General features: G+C 40.6%; 1 protein-coding gene across 1 annotated transcript in view; it reads left to right on the forward strand.

The window, feature by feature from the left end:
• The window catches only part of Otulin (OTU deubiquitinase with linear linkage specificity), a 31,946-nt gene extending 17,051 nt beyond the window's left edge, over nt 1-14,895 (forward strand). Inside the window, exons 6-9 of the mRNA XM_013013846.1 lie at nt 4,059-4,202; nt 9,236-9,361; nt 12,464-12,730; nt 13,770-14,895. Coding sequence (XP_012869300.1) covers nt 4,059-4,202; nt 9,236-9,361; nt 12,464-12,730; nt 13,770-13,964 — 732 coding nt within the window. The 3' untranslated portion in view covers nt 13,965-14,895. The remainder of the gene's footprint in view (nt 1-4,058; nt 4,203-9,235; nt 9,362-12,463; nt 12,731-13,769) is intronic.
• The last annotated feature ends 6,333 nt before the right edge of the window (nt 14,896-21,228 follow it).

A 21,228-nucleotide genomic window follows, 5' to 3' on the forward strand; every position in this document is an offset into this window, starting at 1 on the left:
CCCTTGCCTTTTCCCAGTTTTTCTTTCTCAACCGCCCTCCCCCCAACCCAAGGTGTATAGTTCATTTTTAACATAGTGTCTAACTATTGCATTTGTTCACCCTTTTTCCCACCATTTCTGTGTTCCTCTCTTCCCTCCCCAAAATAGATAAATATATGACAAAGGTATTGAAAACAAAAACAGTGACAAAGGAGAAAGGAAAACAAAAAATAAAATAACAAAATCCTCGATTCCATTTCATAGAGTTCATTTCAATAAATATAATTTTATATGAGCATAGCTCTTGAGCTTTTATGATCCTCTCCTAAGAATATCATCCTTGGGATATTCTCACTGTGTCCAAGTATGTATTTTTGTCTATTACCATTCAGTGTATTTACCTGTAGATTTATAGGCACTTTCTAGTTACAACAAATGAGGGAAATCATGTAACCTATGTTTCTTTGGGTCTGGCTTACTTTGCTTAATATAATTTTTTCTAGATCTTTCCATTTCCTTATGAATGGGAGAGTATCATTCTTTCTGATGGAAGAGTAGAGTTCCATTATATATATATATATATATATATATATATATATATATATATATATATATATACCATGTTTTCTTGATCCATTCATTCATTTAGGGGCATCTGGGTTGATTCCATATCTTAGCTATGGTAAACAATGCTGTAGTGAATATGGTAGCTTTAGTGTGGCTCTATTTGTGGTTTATGGGATAAATGTCCAGGAGTAGGATTGCTAGGTCATAGGGAAGCTCTATGTTTAGCTCTATGTTTACTGCTTTCCAGAGTGATTAAGTAGGTTTACATTCCTACCAAAAGTGTAGTAGTGTTCTCTTTTGGCCAGTCCCCACCAGCATTTTCTTATTGTTAGTTTTCTTGATAATGGTCATTCTAACTGGGGTAAAGTGGAATCTCAGTGTTGTTTTGATTTGCACTTCTGTTATTGCCAGAGATGTTGAACATCTCTTTGTGTCTGTTGGCCACTCTTATTTTCTTCTTCAGAGAAGTTTCTCTTTAATTTTTCTCTCTCTTTAATTCTTTAGCTCTCTATTAATTGTGTTATTGTTTCGTTGAGGGTTTATTTTGGGAAGGTTTAATTTTTTAACCTCTTAAGTATATTTTTGAGGCCCTTGTCTGATGCATAGCTAGTAAAGATCTTCTGCCATTTTGTGCGTTTTCTGTTTATCTTGCTAGATATGTTGTTTGCCATATAGAAACTCTTCAGTTTGATACAGTCCCATTTATCCGGTCTTCTTTGATTTGTTGTAATTCTGAATCATTTCTTAGGAAGTTTCGACCCATGCCTAGTAGCCCTGGTGTTTCCCCTACCCCTTCCTGTAATATTTTCATGGTATCTGGCCTTACATTGAAGTCTTTGATCCATTTAGATTTAATTTGGATGCAAGGTGATATAAGGATCTAGCTTAAGTTTTCTGTATAGCCAGTTCTGTCAGCACCATTTGTTGAAGAGGCTTTCTTCTAATCTGAGTTTTTGGCTTCCTTATCAAGTATTAGGTGGCCAAAGGTCTGTGGGTTCATTTCTGGGTTTTCTGTTCTGTTCCATTGGTCCTCAGTACCATGCTAGTGCCAGGACCAAGCTGTGTCTACATGTTCACCTTCCACAGAAATGCTTCCTCTGACCTATAATTCTATTTTATGGCCCAATCTTCTTCAAAGAATCTATTTTAACTGTTGTCATCTTGAAGTCCTTTACTGAAGATGTCTGAGTTACCTAAACATTTTGTAATTTGAAAGTCATGTTAAAATCATTCCTGTATGGGATTAGTTTAATGCCGGGGAAAAAAGATTTGACTAGCAGTTGACCTCTTTTCAATGATAAGTCAAAGTACTTCATTTTGTTAAGGTCTGTGGCATAATCAGAGTATCTTGGATGTCTACTAATAGTTTAGATCTTGACTTTATAGTAGTCTTTTATTTGTCTCATTGTCTGTTTTTTGTTTGGGTTAATGAATGTGAATTCAACTGTAATTTTAGAAAGTGTGTCTCCTCTCTGAAATTGCACAAGTAATTTATGCAATTAGAAGGTGCAGTTGGATAATTAGTGGTAACTAGGGATAGCTAGGGATCCACCTGAGGGAGCAGGTACCTATTAGTAGGTGTGAACCTATGTGGTGGTCTTTTATATATTACAGTGACAAACCCTTATGTGTTAGTATGGTTTGACCATTAAATGCAAATGCAATTTTAAGGCTTTTATTACGAGAAAGAAGTACTTTCATACTCACATAAAACATCATTGAATGGCACAGACTTTGAGAATGACTAGTAATGAGATTCCAGTACTCAAACACTCAGGATAAGATGTGCATTGTTCTTGCTTCTTTCTTTGTATAAGTTTAGGGTGGGGGGTGGATTTTTGAGTCACTGTCAAGGAAGAGTATGACAAGGGAAAGGATTGGCTGATGGGCTGGGGACAACACAATCAGTACTAATGTGGAAGAGTGCCGCTAGAGAAATCAGGGTAGCACTCATGATCATGAACAAAGATACTAGAATTTGAGGGACCAGACATATCACTGACCATTTGTATCTTATTGTTTTACTTCCAGACAGAGCAGAAGTGACACTTTAATCCACTTAAAGTCTAACAGAAGTATCTAGACATTTCCTAGCAGTAGACTTTGATATACACATACACAGGTATGTGCCCCATATGTGTTTTGATAAACAGTAAATCACGTATACAATTACCTCTAACATTGTGATGGGCTGAAAAATTCCCAACCTCCAGGGATATAGCCATTGTACATTGTAATGCAACACATTGTTCAGATATTTGTAGTGATGCTACTGTGCACAAACATCATATAAAAATGTAGCACATACAGTTAGATATAATCTATAATAACTTGGTAATGAAAGCTACATTAGTTACTTATATATTGGTGTCTACTATAAAACGATATGCCACATTACTGTAGCAGTAGCCTCATGCATCTCAGTTGTGGGGCTTGACCTCAGAGCCTGGGTGCTGTCCCTTAGTCCCTGAGCTTTTTCACTTAAGGCTTGTGCTCTACCACTTTGAGCCACAGCTCCACTTCAGTTTCCTCATGATTAATTGGAGATAAGAGTCTCATGGACTTTATTGCCCTGGCTGGCTTTCAATTGTGATCTTCAGATCTTAACCTTTCGAGTAGTTAGGATGACAAGCGTGAGCCACTGGTGCCCAGCTTTTACGGCATATTTTGACTGGATAATTTTCTCTTGTGCTTAATTTAATCTCATCCTTTTTTTCATGATGGCTGTTGAACATGCTAAATCTACTGCTAAGGTTTATTAAGAGGTCATGGAGCTTAGGTGTATTGCAGATCATACCATTTAGGTTTATGTAAGTTCACTCTGATGCTTGTGCAATAATGACATTGCCTCATGACACATTTGTCAAGAATTGATTACATTGCTAAATGATATGTGATTTCACATAACATACCTTGGAAACTTGGGACTTTGTTTTTTAATGTAGAGATATTAACTTAGTACATCTGTCTCTTTTCATGTTCCCTTACTTGAAAGAATTTGGGACCAATTTAAACACATTTATTTTACAAAAAATGTTTTATTTTGTTGGAATAGTTTTAGATTCACAGCAAAATTGTACACAAAAGGCAGAGTTACCGTATTCCAATCTCCAAGTAGATACACTCTCTCTTACTATCAGTATCAATATACCAATATTGTGATGTTTCTTAAACACAGAGTAAACCTTTCAAAATGGTAACAGTGACTATTTCCACAGTTGCTTACAAGTAACATGACTCTGACTTTGGGGATGACTAGTGACTTGAATATTTGATTATTTTGTATGTTAGGTTTATCTTATCTGTTGCATATGCAGACACCTTATACAATACTTTCATTTTAAGAGGAGTGGAGTAATAGGAAATTATTGGAATGTTTTATATGAAAGACTCAGCCAGCTATTGTGTTCCATTTTTCAGTGGTCTGAGGGAAATTTTTCTACAAGACCAGAACTCCCCTTGATATTGGAAGCCAGTAACAACTATTTTCAATTCTTTGATCCTCCTTCCAGGGCTATGAGGAAGTTTCTCAGAAGTTCACCTCCATCAGGAGAGTCCGTGGTGATAACTACTGTGCACTGAGGGCCACACTCTTCCAGGCTATGAGCCAGCTGGCAGAGCTGCCCCCGTGGCTGCAGGACCCGGAGCTCACGCTGGTATGTGGTTGCTTCATGTTCTCAAAGTTCTTGTGAGAAGACTGCCACTTTCTGCTCATTCTGGCTGATGATGTATCTGCAGTGTGATGTCAACACCTAGGTTCTGTGTATCCAGGCTGATGTCACATAGTGAACTGATCAGAAATCATTAGTATTTTCCAGAAGAAATTAGTCATAAAACTGTTTAGCATTCACTAAAGTGCTTATTAACAGTTTTAGTTCAATTTTTGGAGTAGTTAAAGGGGCTGAGGTATTGACCTAGATGGAGAAAACTGTCAAAGGAAACTTGCTGACCAAGCCACATGTGCGCAGGGTTCAAAACCAAGACTGGGCACAGGACACTGCCTATCTAGTTCATGATTTTTTTAATTTTAATTCCAGTCCTGGGGTTTGAACTCAGGGCCTGGGTGCTGTCCCTGAGATTTTTTTTGCTCAAGGCTAGCACTTACAGCACTTGAGCTGCAGTTCCATTTCTGACCTTTTGGTGGTTAATTGGAGATAAGAGTTTCATGGTCTTTTCTCCTCTGGCTGGCTTGAAACTCTGATCATTAGATCTCAGCCTCCTGAGCAGCTAGGATTACAGGTATGAGCCACCTGTGTCTGACTTTTGTGATGATCTATGTTATAAGCCAGGAAAGTCAGCACACCTGTATGAATGATCAAAATTAACAATCTATTTATCATAAGCAGACTTTAAATATTTGATTATTTCTTTGACATGGACATTTTAAAATTATATATATATGAAATATATATATATATATATATATATATAAAATGAAATATTTCAGAATCGTCGGTCAGTTGTCAAAAGTATACCTCATTCATGGATAAGAGACTAGGAAAGCAAATGAAGATTTCACTGTTTTTGTGCTAAACTTCTCTGCTGGATGACTGTGGCTTAATTTATAGATTATGACATAATTGCTCAATTTTAGACAAAGTTTCATCTCTTCTTCCTGCCTCCCTTTCTTTTTTCTTTTTCTTTGTGGTATAGGAGAGACCCAGGGTCTTTGCACATACTGTGTACTTGAGCCATGCATCTAGTCCCCAGTTTTCTTTTGGAGCTTTTCACTACTAAGGGGCTATTTAAATTTATGGATTCACTTGATGTTGAATTTTTATTCTTTCAAAGAGCTTCTGGTGCAAGTAGTATCCTGAGTAATCAAACAAAAACATACTCTAAAAAAGCATAATTCTCTTTCTGGTAACAAGGTACACTTAGATACTATCATCTACAATGTTGCAAGTAGGTCTGGTAGATTGCCTTTGGTCTGGGTTCAGTGTTAGAATATGTTGCATATGTGAATGATGGAGCCCTGATACGGTTTTCCCGACTTCATTCAAGTCATGTGGAAAAGTTTTAAAATTCCTAAATGTTCTTTCTAGTTTTCTCCTTTTTTTCTTGTTGGTTCCCCCCACTTTAATCTATGCTTTATTGAATGACAAGAGGCCTGTGCCAGAGAAGAAAAGTATTATACATATTTATGAATTCTATATTTATGTTAATAAAATTTTAGTTCTACTGAATGTCTTCCAAAGAAATGATTTCTTGTTCTAATCCACCTTGAGGACTTGCCCTTGTGTTGATGTGCCAATCTCCAGACACTTAAACTTGCATTGAATGTTTTCTTGATAACATTTTGCCTTTCTTTTCAGTACAGGGCTTTGAATTCAGGGTTTTGAGCTTGCAAAGTAGACATTTTTCTGCTTGAACTCTGCCTTCAGCCCTTTTTACTCTGGTTATTTTTGGGATAGGATCTCACTTTTTGCCTGAACTGCATCCTCCTGTTTATGATTCCCACCAATAGCTAGGATGACAGGGATGTACCACCATGCTCAGCTGTTGATTGAGATGGGGGTTGTATAAACTTTGTTCCCAGTCTGACCTTGAACTGCAATCCTCCCAATCTCTGTCTCTCATGTAACTAGTATTGTAGACATGAGTCACTCTACATATTTTGTTTCATCGGCTCATTCACTCCTGAGGTAACAGATTCACCACAGCTTTACATTTGAGGTGTCAGGGAAGGAAAGGATATGCAAAAGTAGTCTGTTGCATGTGATAAGCTGCTCTTTAGTCTCTTCTAGTCATCCCTCAGACCCTCTGGTGGCACTTGCCATTTCTGTCCTCCCCTCCACCAGCTCTTCTCTTGGGAAGTCCATGCTGACATGAGCGTCATTGAGTGGAAAGATGTGCATGGCGGTGTGATTGCAAGAAGTCAGGGGCGGAATCTGTGGCTCACTGTATCTGCTGTCAGATGAAGCCTGAACGATGTTCTCTTGGAACTCGATGTGTGGCTCAAGTGGTAAGGTGCCAGTCATCAGCAAGAAGGCCAAGCAGGAGAGCAAGTCCCTGAATTCAAGTCGCAGTACTGACATACACAGGCATGTACAAACACACACACATGCACTCAAGCGCACACACAAAATGTTCTCGGTCGTGTTTTGCGATTCCTGTCTCTTAGACCAAACTTGGTTTCAGGATATTAAAGGGAAACAGGATAGCTAGAGCGACCAAATATGAGTTCAGTGGGAGTCTGGCCTTCATTTCTGCTGGCTTTCAGCTTCTCTAGCCTCACTCGCTTCCCTGCCTGTGAGTTTGAATTTTATCCTCCTGCCCCAGGTGTTGCCACATCTCCTGCCCTTTTCTGAACTTCCTGTTTTTCCTATTTCTGTTCAGATCCCAATCTGTGTTTAACTGAAGTCAGATCATCTGAACTGGACCCCAGCCTTGGAGATGGTCTAGTTATCCTTACACTAGGAAGCACCCTGCTCCCCGAGAAGGGGCGTCTTTCATAGTAGAGGTGCTTTGGTTTCCACATCCACTACAATCTAGAATGTCTCTGAGTGGGTGAGACCTGTGGCAGTGTTCGTTAGAGCAAGATTCTGAAGATCATTTGTGAGTTTATTTTGGGTGAAGAACACATTTTAGCCATTTGGTATCTGTCATGCTGCCAAGAATTATAGGCATTTACTAGAGTAGAAAACAATCTGTTCTATAGTGACAAATGAAATGATACTTGGGCTACTTGCTGTATTCTTAAATATTTATAGTCTTTGTTCTCAGTTTATATCTGTCTCTTATTCTCGCAGAAGTCCCATTTCTGCCTAGTAGAAAAGAATGACTATGTATGCTCTGATATGACTCCTGAGAGCATTTAAAGCTATATTCACTTATTTCTTCTGGAAAAATAAATTCTAATTTCATTTTTGTTTCCTAATGGCTTCTTTTTCATGTCTCATTTTTTGGACTTTTGACACCTGGAATTTTCACAGCTCTGAACTGGTTAATCACTCCAGTACAATTGACCAGTGAGTGAAAGGAATGAGGAAACTGATTTTGTTTCCATCTGTATGGTTAAGTCTTTGGGCGCTCCAAAATAATTCAGTTGATGGTTGTACTGCTTTTTGGATTCCTGGCCAATGTCACAGGATGCCAGCCAGGCTCCCTTTACCTCCTTTCTCAACTCACATCTTCCAGGCCAGTGTTTTCTACCTAATTGTAGTTCCGGGAGCCCAGTTGTAGTTTTACATTGTTGCCACTTGAGGGCCCCCCAGGTTCTGGTGATGAATCTGAGGGTTTGGTGGGGGTGCCTGTTTGCAGGTTGCTGGAGGGCAGGACAGTATGAGCATTGAGCTGGACTGTGACAGCTCTTAGGTGTAAACAAATGACGAGCACTTGACTCTCGAAGTTAATGAGTGAGGTAGATGTAGATGGCCATCACTGTGCCATAAGAAGCAGACTTTACATTCCTAGTGGGCTTCTGTGTTTGACAGAGTAGACATCATGTAGTTTCACATGCTGGCTACAGCTTGAGAAGGCACAGCCAGTATTCCCATTCATGTAAGTCTTCAAGTCTTAGATCCAGTAGAAGAGAACACTTGGCCACTTTGCTGAACAAGTTTGACATAGAATGTTGGAGTATTTAGTGAATTTTTTTTTCCTTTCTAAATTTTGTAGCAGTAAGGTGATATGTTCATGGCTTCTTTCTTGTCACACTCGGGTCTGAGGAGGAAGTCTTGATTTTCATGTTGTCATTGACAACATTATGCCTCAGGTTGTCCTTCGAACTCCAGATTCTGTTGTTATGTAGGTTTAAGTAAAATATTCCAGAAACTTAAAAAAGAAAGGAAGAGCTGGGAGCCGGTGGCTCACACCTGTCATCCCAGCTACTCAGGAGGCTGAGATATGAGGATCGAGGTTCAAAGCCAGCCTGGGCAGAAAAGTCCATGAGGCTCTTATCTCCAATAAATAACCACCAGGAAACTGGAAGTGGCACTGTGGCCAAGTGGTAGAGCGTTTGCCTTGAGCTGAAGAGTACAGGGACAGTGCCCAAGCCCAGAGTTCAAGCCCCACGACTGACAAAAAAAAAAAAAAGGAAAGGAGTTTAGTAGTCTGGTAGTTTAGTAGCTGTCAGTATCTTCTGAACAAGGGGGTAGGCTGTGTTTATCCCGGTTGTTGATTCTCACTTGTTCTTTTCTTACTGTGCTGATTCCACACTTGATCTACAATAATGTTATTTCTTGGAGTGTATGTGTAAGTATTATTTAAAGATCATTTTCTGTGTCTTTTAGTAGGTTTTTTGGGGAAAAAAACCCCTCTCAGCATTATTATGCTTATAGGAAAGTCTCAGGTATTGGTTTTATCCTGGATGTATCCTAGTGTCCAGAAGTATCTTCCTTAGTTGTATTTTAGGGAACTAGAGAGCTGCCAGTGAGTGTTGAATCTGGAGCTTGTCCTTCGATTGTTGTGGCTATGGCTGGCATTCGTACAGACTAGACTGTGCCCATATTTATTAGCCCAAGCACCATTCATTATAGCAGCCCTCTGCGTGATAGAGCTCCTTAAGTTCCTGACTTCCAGATTTAGATCCTCCATCCTAAACTGATGTGACAGACTTGGCAGGAATTAACTCTGGGCACCAGGGTAAAGTTTTACAGACTTTATGTTTGTTTTTCCAGCTTGGATCATGTGATAGGCTTCTTGGAATGTTGACATCTCTTTAATTCTCTATTTCTTGATATTCTAGTTACCCGAAAAACTGATAAGGAAATATAGCTGGATCAAGCAATGGAAATTTGGACTGCAATTTGATGGGAAGAGTGAGGACCTGGTTGAAAAAATTAAGGAGTCCCTTATCCTGCTAAGGACAAAGGTTTGGAATATATAATTTCCATCTGTTATTAGTGCAAAGTTCTGTCTTGATTGCCCCAGCAGACCAGTTTGTAGCCTTTACTGGTGGATAATTTGATGCTCTTTGTTAATTTATTTATTTAAGTTTCTGAGGAAAAGAGATTTATTTATTTTGGTTCACAATTCTGGAAGCAGATTTGTGAGTCAAAATTAATTTTAATTTTTAAAGTGCTTTTGAGTTAGTTGTACAAAGGGGTTTCAGTTGCATCTGTCAGTTTATGAGTATACTTCATACTGATCAGTGTCACCCCTTCCATCATTCTCTCTCTCTCTCTCTCTCTCTCTCTCTCTCTCTCTCCCTCCCTCGCTCCCTCCCTCTCTCTCCCCTAACCCCACCCAGGCCTCAAGTTACCTGGTTAGACCATGGACTTTTGAAGTTCTAGTATGTGTCCCAGATAGTGCCTTGTCTGCCCCTTTTAGACTTTCAGCTCCCTGAGAGACATCCTGTTTGTTCTTTTCTATCAATGCCTAGCTCCTGGCACATAATAGGCATTCAGCAAATGCTTTGTTGAGCTGAGTAACCAGAGATCCATGACTTCCTTGAACTAAGTTTTTTTTTTTAATTTAAATTTTATTGTCAAGGTAATGTAAACAGGGGTTACAGTTACATAAGTTGTGAGAATATTTCTTGTCTAATTTGTTACCCCCTCCCTCATTATCTCCTACTTTCCTTCCCCCCGCCCAGTCCCCCGACAAGTTGTACAGATAATTGTACAGATCATTTCCAACATATGTCTTGTGAGTATCACTGTTGCATTGGTTTCCCCTTTGTCCTTTGTCTCACCAGTCTGTTGTTCCCCTTTCCTTCCCTAATTCAGATAAACGTATTTACAATACCCAGGCTACCAAAATCAAATACAGTGACAACAGGAGATAAACCATAACAGGAACAAAAAACACAAAAGAAGAAAAGAAATCACATAGTACATTAAAAACAACAACAACAAAGAAAAATCTCTTGTGTCCATGTCTTTCTTAGAATTCATTTTGCCTAGCGTCATCTTATGTGGTCATATGTATATGGCAATTGAGCTCTTCTGCTCATCTGATAAGATCATCCTAGACGTATACTGCATATTACAAATAAGGGAAACCATGAGACCTTTGTTTCTTTGGGTCTGGCTTACTTCACTTAATATGATTTTTTTCAATCCTTTCATTTCCTTACAAACGGGTTGGTGTCATTCTTTCTGATGGAAGCATAGAATCCCATTGAATGATCTACTGAGGGGCATCTGGGTTGGTTCCAAATATTAGCTATGGTGAATAATGCTGTGATGATCATAGTTGTGCTGGTAGCTTTAGTGTGGCCTTGTTTTGTGGTCATTTGGGTAAACGTCCAGAAGTGGTCACCACAGATTGGGAGATCTTCACTAGCCATACAACAGACTCTAAGGGCCTCATATCTAAAATATCCTTATAACTCAAAAACTTAAATCCCCCAAAAACAAATCCTCAAAGAAACAACTGCCTCATTAATAAGTGGGCTAAAGACTTAGAGACTTCTCTGAAGAGGAAATAAAAATGGCCAATAAACATATGAAGAAATGCTCAACTTCTCTGGCCATAAGAAATGCAAATCAAAACAACATTGAGATTCTATTTTACCTCAGTTAGAATGGCTGTAATCAAGAACTGTAATAACAACAGATCCTGGAGGGGATATGGGCAGAAGGGAACCCTACTGCATTGTTGGTGGGAGTATAAACTTGTTCAACCACTCTGGAAAGCAGTATGGAGGTTCCTCAAAAGACTAAACATAGAATTTAGTTTATATTATTCACTTGGATATATACTGTTAAAGGAAGTGCAGTGATACTATTTTCCACTAAAAAGGAAAGAGAGAGAAGAGAACGGGCATTTTGTTTTGATTACCCATGTGTGTAGCATGTGTGTTGGGGGGCTCAAGGCCTGTGCTGCCCAATCTCTGGGCTAGTAGAAGCATTAGTGCAGGGTTCTAAGCCTGCACAGCTCTACTTCAGCTAACCCACTATGTGTGTGTGGGGTGGGGAGGGGGGGGCCAGAAAGGGAGAGAGGAAGAGAAAGAGACGTACCAGTTTTCAGTCCAAGTATTGGAGAATGTTCTGTGTCGTCGTTATTTATATTTACTCTTGGTTTTAAAAACAGTGGGTTTTGAAAGGGACATTAAATGGTGGTAAGAAGATCTGGTTTTTATCACGTCCCTTTTCTCCTTCACTGTGACTTAAAAGCACATATAATAAAGGATTTTTGTGTTTATTGAAGTGTTGGTTTATGTAGCTGAAAGCCTGACCCATTTATTCTGAATTAGTAGTCAGTAAGAATTTCTGAATGGTTTTATTCATTTGAATCTCATGGGTTTTTGTTTGTTTGTTTGTTGATGGGACTGAGGTTTGAATTCCAGGGTCTCCTGCTTGCTGGGCAGGTCCCCTATTGCATGAATCAAGTAGGGTCTTATATTCTTGTCTGGGCTGGCTTGGACTGTGATCCTCCTATTTACACATCCTGCAGGTGTGCATCACTACACTTAGATGGGGTCTTGTTAATTGTTTGCCTAGGCCAGCTAAACTGTGATCCTCTGGTCTTCATCTCTGAAATAGTTGGGATTGCAGGCATGAGCGACGACTGCCTAGCCTCAAGAGTCTAGTACACTTGAATATTCAGGAGCCCCCACAACCTTCCCTGCCTATCTGTCATTTTGGAGGGTTGGCTGTATGTTTCTAGGGTAACTTTTTCCAAAAGCCCTTCAGGTGGTGGAGTGTGATAGTTTCTCTTCAGAGCCCCACACAGTCTTTTTTCCAACTATGTCCAGTTGTTGGGGCCATTCTCGTCTGGGAGGTTGGAGGAGTTGAGATTTCTATTCCATCACTCCAGTGCTTCTCCTTACTGTATCATACTTCTGTTGCAGATTAACAGGGGGAAAGCTGAATAAGGGTTCGTGCAGTCTAAAAGTACCATTGTACAAATCAGAAAGTTAAAATTGTAATCATTGGGATGTGACCTATGGTCCTCTAATTTGAAGAATAGTTTTGTGTACCAGCAGTGTTTAGATCACGAATTCTAATGATTATCTCTCTTGCTATAGTGGGCAGGCCTGGCTGAAATGAGAACTGCTGAAGCAAGGCAGATAGCTTGTGACGAACTATTCACAAATGAAGAAGAATATAGCCTCTATGAAGCTGTGAAATTCCTAATGCTAAATAGAGCCATTGAACTCTATGATGATAAAGAGAAAGGAAAGGAAGTCCCATTTTTCTCTGTGCTTCTGTTTGCTCGGGATACATCGAATGACCCTGGACAGCTGCTGAGGAACCATCTGAACCAGGTGGGCCACACTGGTGGCCTTGAACAGGTGAGTTCTTTGGAGAGTGTATGTAGTACCTCAGACCATGGCAGTTTTTGCCATCAAATGTGGCCTCAGAGCGTCTGTAGATTGGGAATCAGGAGCAGCGTAATTGGGTGGTTCTGGCCCAGGGTCTCATGGGGCTTGTATGGTGCTGTTTAGGATGATTGTCTTAAGAGTCTGAGAGATTTACTTCAGGGCTTTCTCCCCTGGTTGTGGGCAGGAAGCTTACTTCCTCATTGGTAGTTTGGAGGGTTCAGTTCCTCACCTCATGGGCCTCCCCATAGGGCTGTTCAGGTTTCCGTGTTATATGACAGCTAGCTTTTCTCAGAGGGATCCATGAATAGAACAAAGAGGAAGCCACAGTGAACTCATCTTAGTAATCACATGCTATCACTTATTCTTTGTTCTGTTTGCTAAAACACAGTCTAAATCCATTGCACGCTCAAGGGCAAGGAGATTGAGCGTCTTTTCAAGAGAGGAGACACATTCATAGGGTTTTGTTTATCTTGTCAGCTCCAGCTATAGAGCCTGGCACTTTTCATGTCTTTATAGATGTGTTGTGCACAGATACCCAGTATAGTACTGGTTCCCATTCCACTGTGCTGTTTGTTTCCATAAAGGATCTTCATTATTATTGTATTTAAACTTTTATTATTTTGATGCACCAACCACTAAAGTAACATCAAGGGTAACTTCCTCCTTCTATGACATACTCTTATGAATACCTTTTCCCAGAATGACCCAAGAGCCAGGAAGAGAGAGCCGTCCTGCAGGATGAAAATCTATAGTTTTTCTGAGGCTGTAGGAAAGAGCAGCACTCATTGTCATGATTGGCCAAATAGGATTGATGATGACTATTTAAAATAATGATCTGTATTCAGACTGTGGATTGCTTTTTTTTGTCTATATATATGAGAAAAGATTAGGGCAGTTACAGCCTAACCATTGCCACATATTGGCTGTGATGATGAATGAATGGATGAATGCTGATCTTGAACCATCTCTAAGTTTGGCTTTCCTCAGAATACTTGCTTTTTCTTCCCAGGTTGAAATGTTCCTTCTTGCCTATGCTGTTCGCCACACTATCCAGGTATATCGACTGTCCAAGTTCAACACTGAAGAGTTCATCACAGTGTACCCCACTGATGCTCCCCGGGACTGGCCAGTGGTGACCCTCATTGCCGAGGATGACCGGCACTATAATGTCCCTGTCAGAGTTTGTGAGGAGACGAGTCTGTGAGAGAGACATCACCTGGACAGCCTCGTGACATGGCAGGGCACACAGGCAGCTCCTTGCTGAGAGCCTTAGACCTGCCGGTGTTGAAAAACAACCTGTGAGAATCCCTGAGCTCCTGGGGGCCAGGTTGGACTGGGGTGTTCTGAAGACTACCTTTTGATAGTAATAATTAACTAAGTCTATCCCCTAGTGTGCCAAGTGGTGTGTTTCACTGGGGGCCATCAGAGCATATCTATTAGAAGGTGCAAGCTACAGTTCCACAAGTCAAAGATTTTTGTATCAGAGGACACCACTTTTGGATATGTTCATGTCTTGAATCAAAATTCTCTCTAATGCTAAACTGGCTTTTAATTTGTTTTGTAAAAGCAGTAATCTTTTGGTGGTGGTAATGGGTGTCTCTACTAGTCTTCTACATGATCTGTTTCAGTGGTAGAGTTCTGAGATGGATGTGTTGATAGCATATTCAGGGCATCTTCTGATTGTCTCATCAGAGCAATAATTTGGATTTAGATATTAATACCATCTTAGGCAGATTGTCTCTGAGAAGATGAAGAATTGGTTCCTCGGGTAGGTTCTTGGAAGGCTGGAGATGCTACATGAGGGAACGGCAGAGGATCCCAGGCCTTCCTGCTCTGTGTGACCGTGATGTGGGTTGAGTTGGTTGGTGATGCCTTGTCAACTTGGAGGAGCTGCTCACACCTGTGTCAGAGTTGATACTTACTCAAAGGCCCCAACGAGACACAAGCTTACTTAGAAAAGAGTGTATATCCACCTGTGATTTTAGAGCTAGAGTCCAAGGCCAAATGATCTTAGTCACTAATCTCAGCTGAGAGTTGGAGCTGAGCCCCCCAGTCTACCTGTGCCCTTTTCACCCGGTGTTGCATATGTGTGCAACTTAACCTGGTGATAGGGTGATTAACAGCAGACTGTCTAGACTCTTATGTAGTAAACACAGTACAGAAGCTGTTGTGCTCCTAATTTGGCTTGAGAAAGCCTGAAAGAGACGCCAACCAGGCCATAAGCACTTGCCTGCATAGCGCAGGGCAGTGTGGTGACTGGGTTAGTGGTGGGCAGTTGTGCTCAGCCTGGTCTGCCTTAGGGCTAGTGTTGTTCTTCAGGGACATGGACTTGGTCATTGTTCATGAGAACCGGACACATCACTCTTAAGATTCTGTCAGCAGAACCAGCATTAGCTCAGCTCTGTAGAGCTGATGTTTCCTTGAAGTACTGAGTCTGTTTTATATAATTAAAATATTGGATCCAATTTAAAACACCCAAGCTTATCGTTTATAAGCTGTGTAACCTATTTGGGGGAAGGGACAAACCTTTGAAAATTTATGTTTGCTTTTAATTAAAACTTATGCCTTAGTGAAGAGAATCAAGATGCAGAACTATTCAGACTGTTACATTAGTATTTCTCCCATTACCTCATTAGTAATGTCTGCCACATTCTGCTAGATGTTTATTGGTCACAGTGTTAGAATCAAATCCTACTCTAATTGTGTGCACATACATTAGAGAGGCTTTGTGTTTTTCACTGAGAAATACCATGGTGCCTGGAAACCAAATTAAAGTACTGCTAGAGATTTCTTGTTGGCGTTGACACTTCATTTCAGTATTTGTAACAATTCAGCTGGAAATGCTTACCCTTAATTTTGAACAATTTTGAAAGCACAGGTTGAATGTTTAGGTAACACATGGCAGGATGGATCTACTCCCTTAAGGCAGATTGAATCTGACCATTAGTTCATATCCACTATGATTTTTTTGTTGTTGTTGTTGGTCACGGGGCTTGAACTCAGGGCTTGGGTGCTTGAGCTTTTTTTGCTCAAGGGAAGTGTTCTACCACTTTGAGCCACAGCACCACTTCCAGTTTTCTGGTGGTTAATTGGAGATAAGTGTCTCATGGACTTTCCTGCCCAGGGTGGTGATCCTCAGATCTCAGGCTCCTGAGTAGCTAGAATTACAGGTGTGAGCCACCGGTGCCTGGCTTTCCACTATGATTTTTAATAGTACTCAATGACTGTCTGCATTTTAAAATTATTCTAGCTTTAGTGCACTTGAACTGGAGCAGCCTAATTTCATACATTTTTATTGTTTCTGTGTGGAATATCATTCCTTTCATGATGCACGATACTGCATCATGATCTCTGTGACTAGTAGGCCTTTTCAGAACCTGCTCTCCTCCTCCGTGAGCTTCTGGGTGCACAATGCAGATTGGATTCGCTCATGGGCTTGGGTCGTGTGGCCTTTGGCTTAGAGTTGGGGCATGTGTGGGTTTGAACTGAAATGTTTTCAGTTCTTCCTCCTTAGAATGCAGCATTCGAAAATATTTTAAGTGCATAGATCAGGATTAATCTTGTTTTTTTTTTATATAGCCACTGATACATACATTACACTGTGATATACATATGTATATATAGTACACACTATACATATGTATATATACATACATTATATATATATATATATATATATATATACACACACACACACACAGAGTATATACATACACACATAATTATCTGATGAGATTTATCTGATTGAGGAAAATAGACTTTACCTTTGTATGTTGTTACTTTTTCCTCTCCAGTTTGGTGTTTATTGAGTAAACCCTAGGCCACATGAATTGATTAAGCCTTAAAGAAACCTCTTCCCATGGTGCTACTTTGCCTAACAGTCACTAGTTTATCATTGGAGATAAGGACTAAAGTACTTTGTCACAGCTAATGACACAGCACCCTGACCAGCCCCATGCTTATACAGGATTCACACACTTCCTGCTTGCAATGCAACTTTTTTTTTTTTTTTTAACTGTTAAACCATGGTCAAGCTGGGTCTGGAAAGGTGGCTTAGTGGTAGAGTGCTTGCTTTGCATTCATGAAGCCCTGGGTTCGATTCCTTAGCACCACATAAACAGAAAAAGCTGGAAGTGGTGCTATGGCTCAAGTGGTAGAGTGCTACCTTTGAGATGAAGAGCTCAGGGACAGCACCCAGGCCCAGAGTTCAAGCCCCATAAACTTCAAAAACAAAAAACTGAAAACCCATGGTCAAGCTACCTTCTTACCTCATTAAAAATTTTTTTTTTCCGGTCATGGGGCTTGAACTCTGGGCCTGGGTGTTGTCCCTGAGCTCTTCAGCTCAAGGCTAGTGCTCTACTACATGAGCCACAGCGCCACTTCTGGTTTTCTGGTGGTTAATTGCAGATGAAAGTCTCAGCTTTGAACCACAATCCTCAGATCTCAGCCTCCTGAGTAGTTAGGATTACAGGTGTGAGTCACCTGTGCCTGGATCTCATTTACTTTCCAGAAGCATAATTCACTGAGGAATTTGGCTTTTAGATATGCGCAAAAATAAATATTTTTATTTAAGATTTGTGACTACCCGAAAAAAAACAAAACCTTCAGAGTGTGTGAAGTGAATCTGAAAGTGCATGAAACACACAGAATCCCAAGATCGTTTAGCACAATATCAGTTATTTATCTAAAGAACGGAGAATGACCTCAAGATGACTTTAGAATAAACTTTAAAGCATAAAAACAATAGAAGCTCAACAGACTTTTCATGCTTAAGTTACAAAGCATACAAATGTGAATGGGAAGAATTGTGGGCATAGATTCTGCAAATTCCTGTTTCTAAAATTTAACTTGTCTATTTGAGAAAATATTGAATGCATAACTATTTTTGAGAAACTGTGATCTCTTGAGGGTGTGGAGAGACAAGGGAGCCATGGAGTGGGCAGAGAATGTGTGAGCAAAGACACAGGCAATGAGTGTTATTGTTCCTATGATTCAGCTTATAAACTGGAGCCGTGAAAAGCACCAAACTGAACTGATTCAGCTGCATACCACCCTGGCATTTTCCTGGAAGTCAGTAGCAGTAGAAGCCAGGAAGGCTTGGCCATGACCAGAGCGAGCAGTGTGGGTGTGGTTATGTGTGCACATGCTGGACTCACAGCAGTCCTTTGTGTACTGCAGCCCCCCTGCTTGGGAGTCAGGTGTATTCTGGGAAGCTGAAGACAATTGCCCCATGTACTTGAATTTTTTTTCATGGTAAATTGAAATTTATTACTGGGGAATGAGCTAGTTTATATAATTAATATAGGATAACCATTCTGTCTGGAAGCGTTAATTATATTGAAATGGTATAGATCACTTATTATATATGTCTCTTTCCTTGGGCCTTACAGTCATTTGTATATTTAAGCATTTTGAATGCTCATAAATGCATTCAGTAGCAATAATGGAGGAGGACACTTGAGTTTTGTCTGTTAATCTCAGTTGATTTCTTGGGTACAAGTTTGGGTCAGCAGTGAAATTGCCAAAACACAGCTCGACAAGAGGAAAGACACTGACCTTGAAATATCCACAGTCTTGGTAATCATATTCCTAATAACTATGGGAGTTCGAGCTTCATTCTGATCTTGAAACATTCTTTAGGTGCTTTTGCTTATGTATTGAAAATTGCTTTGATCTGCAAATGTCTGGCGTAAATCGTGCTAACTGTATGGTGATCTGTATTTGCCCCACAGCAGTCCAGTGTAATGGTGACTTCTGAGTATTTTGGTGTGGGAACTATGTGAAAATGAATAATTAGTGAACTTCCTTCTCTATTTCCAGCAGCATCTACTTTCTACCTTATCATTTGGACAGGACAGCAGCCCAGTTCTAGAACGTTAGCCCATGGCAATGGTATCTTCTTCCCTGGGGAATCTGTCATGGAGGGGAGCACCTGGTGAAACTAGCTGCTCTGATCTTGGCTTGTTTCGTGACACTTTCCCTTGTAAGGTGGCAGCATTTGCCAAGAAGTTTGTCCACTCAAAAGTCATGCCCCAAAGGCCCTGGGTTTGGGCAGGTTGAGGCCTTGTTTCCCACTTGCAGCCTCATCCAGGGGCCTGGCTCACAGAGCCAGAGTGTTCTCAGCCACTTGTCTTTTGTGGTCACTGTCAGGCTAAGCCTACTCTGGGTTTGCTGTTGGTCTTTTCAGCACACCTGCCTGCTGAGGACTGTAAAAATAAACTTAAAATAAGACTCAGAAGCCTGGCAGCGCTGCTGTGGTTAAGTATCAGCTTTAGAGGACTTTGCAGACTGCACTTCAGCAGTCCATTAGTCCAGGGCAGGCTTGGAATGTGTAGAAGCCACATCTTGACTTCGCTTCTGTGGGTGGAGTAGTGGAGGTTTGGGGACATGGTGTTGGGCAGTGCTGCAGAGCTGAATGAGATGAAGAGATTTAGCACAGTGCCTAGTTTGTAGTAAGGGCTCTAAAAAGGCATATATATGAACACACACACACAGACACAGAGTTTTGGATTTGGGTCTTGACTGAATAGCAGCCCATGAGCTACAACTAGCAGAGTTTGGGTAAGTTGCTAACAGTCTTTACATTTCAGTGTGTTCATCTGGACCGTGCAGACTGTCTCAGGTAATGTGGATTAAGTGAGTTGTCAGCATGCAAACAAAGCTGGAGGAAGATCCTTCAAGAGCAGGGATCCAGCCCTAATTGTGATCCATCCTGGCCATGTCAGGATTGTGTAGGATGTGTGAGCCTTCATGGGTCTCTGCACCACTAAGACGGTTGGAGTTGTATCTAGCAAGAACTTGTATGTATTACATATGAGTTAAGACTGCCACTGACATATGGAGCAAGTCTTCCTTTATTTTTTCCTAAATTATATTTTGTATTTAGGTAGTTGTACAGGGAGTTACCATTCAACAGGTGCATTGCATATTTTCATTATAATGCAAATAGCTGTGTACATTTTTGTTACAGAATTTACTTGCTAGTATAAAATTCCTGGAGGTTGTAGAATTTCCATTCTTGGGTACTATGGGAAACATTCAATTTTCTGAATGCCTTTAAGTAGTTGTACAAAGGAGTTGACATTGAACAAAGCAGTTTTTAAATACAGTGCATTTTGATCCATGTCACCCTTTCCAACAGTCTTCCCTCCTATCCCTTCTATACCCAGCCCTTCCCACACTCTTTAATTTTGTAGGATATGCATTGAATTCTTGAGTGCCCTCTTCCCCTATTCATTCATCTACCCCTTTCCCCTCGACTCCACTCATTTCACATACCTGCCACTTGGTGTTTATTTTGTGTAACTTTTACTTTGCCTTCCTAAGGGATTACACTATTTGAGTTTCTTCCTTGAATCTATCATATGTTTGCATACCACTCAAAATATTTACTTATGTTCATAAGCAAAATCTAGCTTCCACATTCATCCTTTGTCTCTTTGGGCCTGATTTCACTTAACAATTTATTCCAGGTCTTTCCATTTCTTTTTTTTTTTTTTGTCAGTTGTGGGGCTTGAACTCAGCCTGGACGCTGTCCCTCAGCTATTCAGCTCAAAGCTAGTGCTCTACTACTTGAGCCACAGCACCACTTCCAGTTTTCCTGAGTGGTTTATTGGAGATAAGAGTCTCACAGACTTTCCTGCCTGGGCTGGCTTTGAACCTCAATACTCAGATCTCAGCCTCCTCAGTAGCTAGGATTACAGGCGTGAGCCACCAGCGCCTGGGTTCCATTTCTTTACAAATCATACAATATCATTCTTTGCAATGGATGAGTAAAATTCCAATGTGTGTATATAGCACATTTTCTTGATCCATTTATCCATGGAGGGGCTTCTGGGCTGATTTCTATAACTTAGCTAGGGTGAATAGTGCTGAATTGAACATGATTGTGCTGGTGGCTGAACAGGACTTTTAAAGGCACTTGGAAGCTGGGTGCTGGTGGTGCTATAATCCTAGCTACTCAGGAGGCTGAGATCTAAGGATCCATGATTCAAAGCCAGACAGGGCAGGAAAGTCCATGAGACTCTTACCTCCAGTTAATCACAGAAGAAGCTGGAAGTGGTTCTGTGGCTCAAGTGGTAGAGTGCTAGCCTTGAACAAACACTCAGGGACAGCACCCAGATCCAGAGTTCAAGCCCCAGGACTGGCAAAAAAAAAAGGAGAGAGTGAAGATGGATCTGGTTCCTATTAGCCAAAGAGCTACAGAAACTGTTTTTATTTTTTTCAGAGACCTTTTTCTTGTTGGCATTGGGGTTTGGACTCAGGCTCTTTTTCTTGGTAGGCCTTTTTTTTTTTTTTTTTTGGTCGTGGGGCTTGAACTCTGGGCCTGAACGCTGTCCTTCAGCTCTTGGAGCGCTCTACCACTTGAGCCACAGTCCTACTTCCGGTTTTTCTGGTGGTTTATTGAGGTAAGAGTCTCACAGACTTTCCTGCCCGGGCTGGCTTTGAACTGTGATCCTCAGATCTCA

Source organism: Dipodomys ordii, unplaced genomic scaffold (assembly GCF_000151885.1).
Source record: "Dipodomys ordii isolate 6190 unplaced genomic scaffold, Dord_2.0 Scaffold21, whole genome shotgun sequence".
NCBI lineage: Eukaryota > Metazoa > Chordata > Mammalia > Rodentia > Heteromyidae > Dipodomys > Dipodomys ordii.